Here is a 13,190-nt window from a genome sequence, read left to right as displayed (position 1 = left end):
ATATTTTTTCTAAACTCTAAACTTCTAACATTTCTTATTTTTACCTAGATAATCTATTAAAAATTTGATATTCATCCTGTTATGATAACCAAGATATAAATGATAACAAAAGTATATTATTTTATAATAAAAATTTTCAATATAAAAATGAAAAAATCTATTTATAAATTAATAAATTAAAACTTCTATAAATTAATAAAATTTTATGGTACCCAGGTCAAACTTTAGGAAGCCAACGATCCTAGTATCCTCTTAGAAGGACCGATTCACCAGTTCCAATAAACTTTTATGAGTTAGCTAAAAGCGCCATTGAGTGTGTTGACAAGATATTCTTGGAAAACTGTAAAACATTTTAAGTGTTTAAAATTTGTCTAGACACAGAAGAGAACAAACAACTTAAAAGAAATTCTAAGAGAAGCGATGGCTGCAGTGAAAAAACTTAGAAAGGGATGATGAAACTTCGTGACCAACCCGCGAAAGAATAAAACCATCTATCTGAAAACTTCCGCTCGAGAAATTGTATAAAAAACCAAAGGGGCCGGAGTGATATGAGATTAGGCATTAGCAGATATTTGCTTAAGCAGTCTTCGGCTTTGGCTTGATACCCTTCACTCTGGAGTATAAGAAGACACCTGCAAGGGCGATTCCAGTTCCTGCAGCAGAGCAAAATAAACAACAAATGAGCTCCAAACTTTTAGCTAATTCACAGAAGCCAAAAATAAGACTGTATATTACCAAAAGCATTAACAGGCGAGACAGGTGTCTTGAAGAAGATAACAGAGCTCACAATAACCACAACACGTTTCACGCAGTTTCCAACAGAATGTGTAACAGGTGATACTCTCGCCAATATCATGTACGACACCTGTATTTTCCGCATTGCACAAAGACAATTCAAAATCTTTGTATGCCCAAGCGAAATAACATATAATCTCTAAGAAAAAGAAAAAAGCTCACCTGCTGGTACGCGTGGAAGCAGAGTGCAGCAATAAGAGACTTTGTGTATATTTGTTGTACATTCACACCCTACAAAACCGAGATGGGCTGTTAGGAACAGGAATTATATGCCAAGGATACAATAACAAAATTAGCATTATATAAAATATACTCACAACTGACTGAATGTATGAAGGAGTGAACTTGATGCCTTCAGAGAAGAAGGTCACAGGAGCCATCAGAACGAGAGACATCAATGTTATAATTGAGAAGAGGGTGATGTTGTCCAGAGAATCCTGCCGAGACGCAACATCAAATTTAGCTATTTTATTCCACAACACGTCAATAAAAATTTGATCCATGCACAGGAAACTTACATCTTTCTTAACCATGACTTTCTTACTCAGCACATTACGGGATTGGTTAGTCAAGTTTGACGCCATTGCACTCGTAAATCCAGCCCTGCCACAGAAGTTAACATAGTATATATCTGAAAGTTGTCAGAAGAATAGAGATAATCACAACATTAAAAAAAAATGTCACTATACTCGTCGACAAACTGACCAGTTAAATGAGACCTCTGAAATAGAAGCAAGTGCAACTCCACCAACAATTGGTATAATGGCACCAATTACCCACGGAGTAGGCGCCTAAGAAGAAGTTGGTAAATAAGTTATGCTTTAAAACTTCAAAACTGGTGAAGACGTTGCACATAGTTTACACAAATCAAACAAACGCGATGACTAATATTGAATATCATAAATAGGATGGATGGTCGCAACAAGAGATAGGAACCTAGACAGTATACATGAGTGCATCAATCAACTCCGAGATGAGAAAGAAAAACACAAATAAAAAAAGAGCTCACCTCCCCAAGAAACATAGCAGACAACAAAACAGAGAAGAAAGGCTCCATGGCTTTAATGGTGTGAGTAAAGGAAACAGAAACTTTCCCGAGGCTCATGTTCGTAAACAGATTACCAAGTGTGTGCACAACGGCAAGCGGCAAGATGGCCGCTAACTATCAAGGCAAACAAATCAAAGTGAGTGACATATCTCCAGAACAAGAAGCTTGTGATAAACAGTATCAATAAAATAAAATAAAATAAAAAAGCAAATAAAACACACCTGAGCACCAGTGATCTTCGGTCTCTTGTACAGGTTAAGAGCCCACATGATCGTAATGAGCACACTACCGACAGCAAACTGAACCAAAGTGACAGTCATTGGAGCGTGCAGAGCTTTCAAAACCTGCAGGAATCACAAGAAACAAGAAACTATAATTGGTTCACTCACAAATCTCTCTCCCGTTCAATATGACAATAGATTACAATTAAATTTATAAACTGTTCCTCCTCAACAAAAAGCTAATCAAAACACGATTAACACACAACGATGCATCTAAACCTTTACATTCTGAACAGGTTTGTTCACTATATTAAAAATTATTAATGCAGATTGCTCAACTACTCATATCCGTTCCGATTCAAAGCCGATAAAACAGTGAGTCTTCAGACTAAATCAAGCATGTAGAGAAAGCGAAACATTGGAGTTCAGATACAATACCTGCTTATTGTAGATGTTGAAGTAGATATTGAAAAGGTACCACATAGCAAACAACAAGCCAAGTTCTAGTATCTTCGACAATTTCCCACTCTTCTCTCCATCGTCAGCGCTTTCAGGAACTGCAGTAGCGGCGGTTTTGAAACGATTCGTGTCCAAGGAGCGAGAGATCGAAGAAGGGACACCGGACCAAGCTCGGAGAGGCGAATCAGACGAAGCGAGACGCCAGGACCGACGAGATAAAGAAGGAATAGAGACAACATTTGGAGAAACGTTGAGATCGTTGAGGTTCGAAGAAGCAGCGGTTACGGGATGGCGAAGAGATAGCCGCCGTGGTTTTCGGAGAGGGAGCGACGGAGAAAGAGAAAACACGGCGGAGCTCAGCATCGTGGTGGAGATCTGAATCAGAAGTTGGTGAGAGTGGAAGAGAAGGAGGAAGGCGTTGGAGACTCCGTCGAGTGGGTTGGTGGGGACTAAAACCAAATACAACAACAACACTAGTACAGGAAGCAATTGGGTTGAGGCGTCGTCTTATTTATTGAAATGAAATATGAGAAAGCGTTCTTCTATATTATTTTTTAACCTTTACGAAAACCATATAACCTTCGTTGAAAAGTCCGCCTTTTAAAACTTTTGGCTTTGGTATCTTATTATGTAAAGCTTCCTTAGTAACTCACACTATCATAACACGTGTTAAGTTAAAAATTTAGGCATGTATCAGTTTTAACAATTAAATATTTGAGTTAGTAACTTATCAGATTATGATACCTGTCAATTTTACAATCAGAAATCACACATCAAAGTTAGTAACTCATCAGATTGTGACACATGTCAATTTTAACGATCAGAAATCACACATCAAAGTTAGTTACTCATCAGATCATGACACGTGTCAATTTTAACGATCATAAATCACAGCTTTTTTTGTTTTTATTAACTTTTTGTTTGACACATCATCGTTCTTGAACAAGTCTCTAATCGAAGCAACTATATAAAAAGATTTCTAGATATTACCACGTGTTTTCGTCGCCGTTTCTTTGAATTTTGTTTAGTTAATACATACTACGCAATCTTTGACTTTGAAGTGTTAACAAAGTTTCTTATGCATAATAACTAAGGTTTTTAGGATTAACAAATTTCTCAAATGCAAGATAGGTAGCATAAAAAAAAGATGAATACACAAATGCAAGATAACAACATAGATTATATAACACTAGATCAACTAAACATAAAGCATTCTTATCGTCGAACGATAGTACGTCTTACAAGAAAGTGAGAAGCAAGAAACTTTTTAAAAAAAAACAATAAGCTCATTGGAATAAATTTTCTCATAAAGTAGAAAAGGGATTAAGGAAAATATACAAAAAATTATTAATTCTAAAAAATGTAAATACTCACTTCTATATAAACATAGATCATCTCATATTATTCGTCTAACAAAATAATTTATTCAAAAATATTACTTTCAACTTTGTTCTATTGGTCAAACTTTTTTAATGGGAAGACAAATTTTCCATATTTTTTTAAACCAAAATATACTTCCTATTTTCTACTTTTTCAATTTGGAATAGGTAAGATTAATAATTTAATATGTTGACCCAAAAAAATGGAAGGTTAATATTTGCATCTTCTTTTTCTAATACTGTATTTTAAAATTTATTGTAGTAGTTTTAGATTGTTTTATTTAATTTATATTTTCATCTTTAAATTATTTGAGATTCATATATTACCGTGCTTATAATCCTACTATATTAATTGAGAAATACAAATATGAAACTAACCTTAAAATGTATAAAAAATTACATTCAATTGCCATTAAAAAAAGAATTAAGTTTAATTAATTAATTTAAACAAATATAATTAATTAAAAATAAAAAACACTCACAGATCAACCAATCTATATATAAACCAATCAGAATTTTAAAAACTAAAATTTTATATCCAAGTATATACAATACAATTATTTTTAATAACTAAATTCGAAGATTTTGTTAAGTTTTCAAATTAAGATTCTCCTTTCATCTTTATTTTATTTTATTTACAAATTGTTTGGAATTTTCATATAATACTTATAATTTAAAATTCATATTTTTTCTGCATATGTTGTGATTTGAATTTTTTTAAACAAAGATATATTACTCACTGTATGAAAATGTGTGTTTTAATCTCCACATTGGCAGGTTGGTATAACTAAATTTATATAAATGATAAATTAATAATTTTTACTTGTTCACAATTATAATATTAAAATTACTATTTTATATTTCACAAAATAATGAAGCAAATACAACAAACAAGCAATATAAAGCTGTAATAATATGTCAAAAATAAAATACTATAATATTCTAAAATAATTATTATTCAAATAGACTAATAGATTTACATAACAATCAAAATAAATGTTATCTCAAATAAAATAACTTTTTAAAAAATAAAACAATAATTTTATTATTATATTATAATTTTTTTTTTAAATGTTGATCCGTGCTTTAAGCACGGGATATCTCCTAGTTTTTTATTATTTCATTAATTATGTCAAATTAATTTTCTTCTAATTTCTCAATCTTGATTGGTTGGTCATAAACCTTCTTTTTGTGCAAACATAATTGTTACCATTCGTTCAATCTCAAAAGGAGATAAAGAAGAGAAGGTTATCAACCTAATGGTTGGATAAAAATGGCTAATCAAACACAAGCCTACAACAAACATAGATAGATTGGAAAAATATAAATCGTTGTTGATAGATCCATAAGAGCTTGGAGACAGAGACTACATCATGGTGTGTCAAAGAAACTTTCATGAAATACATTAGGAAATTTAACATTAGTTACTATTGTAACATCCGTGTTCCGGAAATAGAGTTTGGGTTATGTTGAGTAAACCAAAAGAGTGGATTTTAATTAATTTTGGTTTAATTAAATCTTGGTTTAATCAAATTAAACCAAAAACCCTTATTTCTCCTTCTAATTGTCGATGCCTCCTCTCTCCTTTTGGTGATTTTGTCGACATTTTCATCAGAGAGAGGGAGAGAAAGAGACATAACTCTTGGTTATTGAATGTAAAGGAGAAAGAGAAGGAGATCAAGCTTTTTCCTTAGTGTTAAGAGAGAAACAGAACTGTCAGGGTTTGGGAGAAGGAAGATCCGACGGATCAAATCGTTTTGAAAGGTACTGATTTTTGGTAGGGTTGTAGCTAAGACAGTTTCGTACACTCGCCTTTTTACAGAAGTGAATTTGGATTAATATTCTAGGAGATATTGGCATTTTCATGGGGCGTTTCTTCTCATTCGCGGATTGAGACCAGCGGGTGTTACGGGGACGATTGCGGTTTCATCTATAATCTGATCGTGCTGAAATTTTGTGGGAAGCTTCTGGACGTATATACCTTGCTTTTCACCGGAGGGATTAGAAAGTTAACGGTTTGTTTTGATTTCGTGGTTTCACTTGTGAGGTTGTTCTTTTCTGTTTTTTTCTGGCAGTTTGTTTACAATATTTGTTTGTTGTTGTGATTGGTTAGGAACAAGTTTGGTTGTTCTTGGATATTGGAAAGCCTCTCATTTGGTTGTATTTAGTTTTGTGAATCACTTGTTAAGGTAAGTGCAGGACCATGGCTTATCTAAGCTGGAGATTTTTTCTAATCTGTTTGTTTANTGATGGTTGATGGTTAGAGATGTCTCTATTGCTTGTGTGTATAGCCCAGTAGATGGGAGGATTGCCTTACTGAGTGTTTATTAAATACTCATGCATTGCAATATGTGTTTGTGGTGCAGGTAAAGGCAAAGTGTGACCGTGGAATCAGGGCGATGAAGAGGAGGATGTTCTAGTGGTTCGTTTGGTTGTCTGGCTTCTGTTAGGTTGCTAGAGTGGAGTCCTAGAATGTTGTTTAGGATTGCTGGTTCTTTGGATGTTGTTTGGATCATTAGTTTGTGATTGGAATTAATATTGGCTATTTATATTTATTGGATATTGGTAATGTTTTCCGCTGATGATTGTGATTGTGGTTAGGTGGCTAGTGGGTATGGGACCACTAGTTGTAGTTTATTATTATATTATACTATATATTTATTATTTAGTATTTATTATTAAAAAAAAAAAAGGTCGGTCGTTTCAACTATTAAAAGATTTTGTGACGTTGGAAAAGGGACTTTAGTTTCACTAGTTGCTGGAGCAAGCCACTTTAAGATAGCTAAAAGACGTGAACTTGTTCTCTCCACACATAAAGAGGGCAGAGTCTAAAGTTCTCTCTATGGTGGAGGAGGTTGAACACAAGGTTATCTCCCCAAATGAGGAAGGTGTGGGAGGTTGGACGCAAGGTTATTTTTAAAAGGGAGGAAGTTGGAGCGAAGGTTCTCTCCATGGTGGAGGAGGTTAAACGCAAGCTTCTTTCCATAAGGGAGGAGGGCAGAACCAAGGTTCTCTCCATGGTTAATCATACACTATTGTGATGTAATTTATTTTTTTATTCAAAATGTTTTTTGAGCCAACAATTTTAGTGATTAAAAAAACTATGCAAAAGTAAAATTAAAGAGACATATAATAGTTGACTTAATTTGCTTGTATAAAAATTTTATACATAGTGGTAAATAATATATTTGTAACATACAGTATACCTAAGTGTAAAAAATACATTTTTTATGGTAACATACAAAAAAAATTGTATATGGATATTAATCAGTGTATTATAGCAAAAAAAAAATTATAAATAATGTACAATAAATTTTCATATATTTTTATTAAATTTAATTTTATTTACAAAACTTTAAACTCGCACATCCGGCGGATCCTTATCTAGTCTCCTTTATAATAAAACGTAAGTACACAACATTTTTTGTAGACTATATAATTAATAAATTGGTTACAAACAGGTTATAGATTAATTGATAGATTAATTGGTTACAAGTTAAATAGTGGGTGCAATCTTAATCTATTTTTGGAAGATTTTATTACTAGAGCACGTAGTTTCCAAAAATCTTAATAGTGAATATTCTAAAAATAATATCTTAATAGTTTCAAGCTTTAGTAATATTATTTTTTAAAAATAATATCTATTGAATTAAAAATTTTACTAAGTAACGGGTCAAAATTTGAGTATTTAAATTCAATTTCATATTTTTTTGCTACATTTTATAATTTTATAAAATATAATAAACTTTAAATAATGTATTTTGAAATATTTTTAAAATATTGAAACTTGATATAAAAGTTAGAAACTATAAACACTCTAAATTGATTTGTTATAGCAATGTCAATAATATGTCACTACAATATGAAAGAATTTCAAGAAATCAAGTATATTAAGACAAAAAGTATAACAATATATTAAGGGGCATTCTCAAAAATTCCTCTTTTTCCATACCCCTTTTTATAAATACCCCTTCATGTTGACCATTTTTAAAATTACCCCTCTTTATACACAAAATGACCAAGTTATTTTTTTTGAGTGACAGCAAGAATGTACAGTCATCCAAATCGAAAATATTTTCCCGCCAAAAATAAAAAAAGTTTTCCGCCAAAATCGAAAATTTTTCCAGTCGAAAATTATTTTTTCCCCTCCAAAAAAAATATTTTCCGCCAAAATCAAAAAACATTTTCGCCAAAAATATTGAAATTTATACCTTATAAAAACCTTGTAAACGCTTTTAAAAACATTGTAAATGCTTTTAAAAATATTTTAAAAGCGCTTACAAAGTGTTTAAAACCTTATAAAACCCTTATAAAAACCTTATAAAAACGTTTACAAGGTTTTTAAAACATTGTAAAAGCGTTTACAAGGTATTTAAAAAACTTTTAAAAATCTTTTTAAAAACCATTTGAAAACCTTTTTAAACCCTTTTAAAAACTTGTAAAAACGTTTACAAGGTGTTTAAAAAACCTTTTAAAACTCTTTATAAAATCTTGTAAAAGCCTTTACAAGGTGTTTATAAGGCTTTTGTAAGGTAGAAACCTTATAAAACCTTTTAAAAACCTTGTAATTTTTTTTTGGCGGGACAAATTTAGGCGGGAAATTTTTTTTGTCGACAATTTTTATCAAATTTTTTTTGACAAACAAATTTTTAGCGGGAAAATATGTCGGAAAATTCTTTTAATTGATTAAACTATTTTTCATCTAAGGGTAAAATCGTCATTAGAAATTAAAGGAGGGCAAAAATAAAAATGGCCAAAAAAGGGTATTTTTGAAAAGGATATATCAAAAAGAGTATTCTTAACAAATTCTCATATATTAAATTACTCATAATATAATAACTCGTTTTTAAAAACAAAATTTACAAAATTATGTCTTATAATGACATTCAAGTCATGATGTAGAATATACATTGTTGAAATAACTTCATATACATAAACTAATACAATATATTGAAATTTAATTTTAAAATATAAAATATACAAAATTTTGTATAAATTAAATTTTGTTATAACACGGGTACTTATCTAGAATCATTAACAATATAAAACTTACAAAATACTTGTCTTTTTTCAAGCCATCATATTTATCATATGGTTTTATTGCATAATATTTTATCCAAAATTTTTTTTAAAAACAATCACATAAATTATATTTTATCTAAAAATTACAACTACCAATTGAAAATAGTAATATATAAGAACATATACATTATACACTACCAATTGAAAATATATAAGAACATATACATTATACACTACCAATTGAAAATAGTATTAACAACTCCCTTAAATCGTGTTAGCGAAAGTTTTTTTCCTTGCCATATGCACTATTACCGTAAAGGAAAATTGAAAGTAAAAAATATTTTTAATTTTATCTATATATATTTTTATTTGTAAATTATCAACTATGACTAAACTACTATTATAAAATAAAATTTTAAGACGTTTAAAGAAAAAAAAACCCAGAAAATCATGTTAATAAACAACTATGCACAAAAAAAGAAGAAGAGATTTTGTGATTTTGTTAAGGACAATAAGTTTTTTATATCAATGCTTTTTGTTATGTAATGTCTAAAATTTTTTTTCTCATTTATATATGTTCTAAAAAATTTAGATTATACATTTTATTTTTACATGTTCTATGAATTTCAAATTTGAAATATGTGTCAAAATTTTCAGAATACAGAATTTTAAATGTTCTACGAAATTCATATACATATTCTATACTTACTTTATGTTTTACAAAATTTTCAGGTACATGCGGCGACGAAACGAACAAGCCCGTCACATTTAAAACGTAAATCATCTTTTCCCGTATGAGTTGAATTAGTGACCATGAGTAGTCATTCTGATAACCACTACAAAACTAGATCATCATCCATTTGCGTAATTACAATGCAGTCAAATCTATTTAGTTGAATCCTACATTATTAATACATAGCATCAAAAGCACTCAAGTTATATAGCAATTTCGACTCAAAAGCACTTGTGTTTTGAGTTTTGACTCAACATAATCATAATTTTACAAACATTTTCCCAAATTCGAACATTGAAAAACTGTTGTTTTGTATTTACTATGGTAGGCACTAGGCGGAGTCGCTCAAATGGAAAAAAAGCCTCCACCAAATTTCTTTATGCACATCAATTTAGAGAAACGGGTAGGTGGAGAAGCATGGTACAAAACACATGTGTTGGTCAAGAGGGGGCCACAATCCTACCAATTTTCAGAATCAAGGCCTTATTTGGTACATCATGAATCAAATTCTTAGATTTATGTTTGGCAACTCTCTTTGATCGAGATACCCATGACAACATAGTTAGAGGAGTATTTGGTATTGTGCCTTTTATAACGGAGCTCTAAATGCTTTCAAAATAAGAGATAGAAATATAGAGTGAATCTTACATTACTAATGGCTCTTTTAAAATTGTTCACATTTCCTACAATCTCTTATGGCGAAGAATGTTCTTTAATTCTAGGTTTATAATTTTTAACTAGGTTTTAACCCGCCGTACACCGCGGGCATATAATTTTTATTATAATTTATATTTTATGTAGTATTTATTTGATAAATATTAGATGTTTTGTAAATAGAGTAATAACTAAAATTTCTGGTTGTTGTGTGGCTAAATATTTATATTATTTTTTAATCCGCAATACACTTCATAACTATTTGTTAGTTATATTTAGTTTGTTTTGTTTAGTGTTTGAGATTCTATTTTTATTTTTAATTATTATAACAAAAATAAGGGATCTCAATACATAATCAGTAATTTTTACGCTGTGATTAAGTCACATTTTTTCTAATGATTTAATTATTTTATACAATTTTAGTTAAATCAACTTGATTTTATGTCAAATATTCTAATATTAGTAGTGTTGATAAATAATTAAAAGAGAATTTAACCTGTGTTAACACAAATTTAATAATATTTTATTAATTTCAACATGTTTTCTTTATAACTCATCTACTATATAACCACATTATATAGTATTTTAGACTTTTTTTAATTTTACATATTCGTAATAATTAAAAATTTTATTAAGTTTATATATGTTAATTATAATATTTAAATAAATGTCAATCGAAGATTTTCTTACGTTAAGAATCAAAGCTCACAGGTTTTGGAAAACAAAATGGGAATCAAATTGTTGTTTTCTTTGTTTGCAAAGGATTCATATATAGAATATCTTCAAAACACAACAGAATGTGTGGTTAAATATATGATAATTTTTATTTCCATATTTGATTGCTGTTATTTTTTAGTTGGAATGAAATGTAAAATATTTAGGAAACAAAATCTGGAGTAATTTTAGTTTTGGAAAATTTTTATTGGTTAATCTGGAGTAATGTAAGTTTTGGAAATTTTTTAGGGGTTAATGTTGTAAATAACTTTTTAAATAAACAAAACTAAAAGGGCATAACAATGTTTTGAAACCCGACCTGGACCGTGAACCGGACTAGCTCTCGGGTCACCGGGTCATCGGGTCAACCGGTTCGACCACGGGTCAATTGAATAAAATTTATTTAATGTATTTCTATAAAATAAACATTTTTAAAAATATTATAAAAAAAAAGAATATCATGCTTAACAAAGTATGAAGTTTAATAATAGTAATAAAATGATTAAAACTTTTAAATCCAAATAAGAAAAATAAAGAACACTAATTAAACATCTCCAAATTTACTACAACTAATTTTGGTTATCTCCACCATCATTCCCTTCATACTCTTCAGGTGGCATAGTGAAGTCTTCATCAAAATCTAAAACATTAAAAAATTACATAGTTTAGTCAATGTAACATATAGAATAATACAGCTAAAATAAAATTCTAAGAATTTAATCAACAATTTAGAAGTTACCATTAGAATTTTCAGGGTTCATCTCTTCATGATCTTTGGGATATTCTTCAGCAAGAGCATTTTCTAATTCATCAAGTTCAAGTTCACCTGCTTCTTCTTCTTCAATAATCCAAAACTCTCTTATCAATAGATTCGTAGTCAACAGGATCATATGATCTTTTTTTCTTTGACTTATACGTTTAAAGAAACATGTAACATGGTACAAACTAAATAAGCTAAATAAAAGATAAAAAATTATAGTGACACTCACCTATGTTGCAGACGTAGATTGTAGTGCACGAAGATAAGATCATTAAGTCTTTGATGCTCTAGTCTATTCCTCTTCTTGGTATGAATCATCTCAAATACAGACCAATTGTGTTCACATCCAGATGAAGAAGCGGTTTGACTAAGAATTCTTATTGCTAACTTTTGCAAATTAGGAGCATTAAAACCAAAATATCTCCACCATTCATCTAAATATCCATAAAATTAAATGAGATTACTATATAGCACAAAATGCAAGTCAAATTTATGTGGACCAAAAAAAAAATAATGTTGTATAAGATACTTGGCTGAGATGTTTTGCTGCAAGATAGAGCCATAGGGCGAGAAAAGCTGCCTTCACGTTCTCTATACATCTTAAGCTCTTGAAACAGCTTTGTTTTACTATTCTCTATTTGTTTCTCAAATAAATTCATCAATCCACTCATAACCTCAGGCTTGTCAGAAAATGTAGGATCATAGTTGAAAGTCGGGTTCAAATAGTATGCTGCAGCATGAAGATCATGACGCAACATACGATCCCATCTCCTATCAATGATGTTCGTATAAGGCTTGTAGAGAGGGCGTTTTCCTTGGAACATCTGTTTAATGCCTAATCTTGCTCGATACATCCCTTCATACACATATGGCAACGAAGGCTTCTCATCAGCATCACAAATGTGTAACAAACGGATGATATGAGTCATAATCTTGACTATTATCAAGCAGTCATTCCACATTCTCTCATCCAAGATAATCAATTTAGCTTCCTGAAACAAGGTTATTTGTGTGGTGAATGATGGTGGATGTATGCAATGATGATATATGAATGGAATGATGGAGGGGTGTTTCAATTCCCCTTATGCTATTGCAGTACAAGAGGTATCAATCCTAAATGAGTGCTTGTGAACAGATAAGATGTGCATATGAATCTAAGTTAAGACAAATGTAATGATTGTTTGTCACTAACAATCCTAAGATGGAAATGTAAAGATGCAAAAAGTAAACTACAAGAACCAAGAACTAAATGCAAATGAAACTGAATGATTGAAACTGTAATGAAGCAAGAACAGAAATAGAAACTACTACTAATGAACTAATGCAAGACAATTAATGAACTGAAAGCTAAATGTATGCAACTGGAATGAAACAGGAATGAAACAAGACAATCACAAATCATAAA

General features: G+C 30.4%; 2 protein-coding genes across 2 annotated transcripts; both read right to left on the bottom strand.

Moving 5' to 3' along the window:
• Positions 1-265: 265 nt before the first annotated feature.
• On the bottom strand, positions 266-3,045 carry LOC104773801 (phosphoenolpyruvate/phosphate translocator 1, chloroplastic). The gene is made up of 9 exons (XM_010498457.2): positions 2,503-3,045; positions 2,065-2,187; positions 1,805-1,957; positions 1,501-1,586; positions 1,314-1,398; positions 1,113-1,232; positions 958-1,026; positions 736-865; positions 266-653 (listed from the first exon to the last, which is right to left on the bottom strand). The coding sequence occupies exons 1-9, from the start codon at positions 2,884-2,886 to the stop codon at positions 577-579; spliced, it is 1,227 nt and encodes a 408-aa protein (XP_010496759.1). The 5' UTR covers positions 2,887-3,045; the 3' UTR covers positions 266-576.
• An 8,549-nt stretch (positions 3,046-11,594) lies between these two features.
• On the bottom strand, positions 11,595-12,714 carry LOC104773803. The gene is made up of 4 exons (XM_010498460.1): positions 12,315-12,714; positions 12,015-12,219; positions 11,765-11,883; positions 11,595-11,665 (listed from the first exon to the last, which is right to left on the bottom strand). The coding sequence occupies exons 1-4, from the start codon at positions 12,712-12,714 to the stop codon at positions 11,595-11,597; spliced, it is 795 nt and encodes a 264-aa protein (XP_010496762.1).
• Positions 12,715-13,190: the final 476 nt, after the last annotated feature.

This window comes from Camelina sativa, unplaced genomic scaffold (genome assembly GCF_000633955.1).
Source record: "Camelina sativa cultivar DH55 unplaced genomic scaffold, Cs unpScaffold00647, whole genome shotgun sequence".
Taxonomy (NCBI): Eukaryota; Viridiplantae; Streptophyta; class Magnoliopsida; order Brassicales; family Brassicaceae; genus Camelina; species Camelina sativa.
This window is presented reverse-complemented; position numbering and strand designations above follow the sequence as displayed.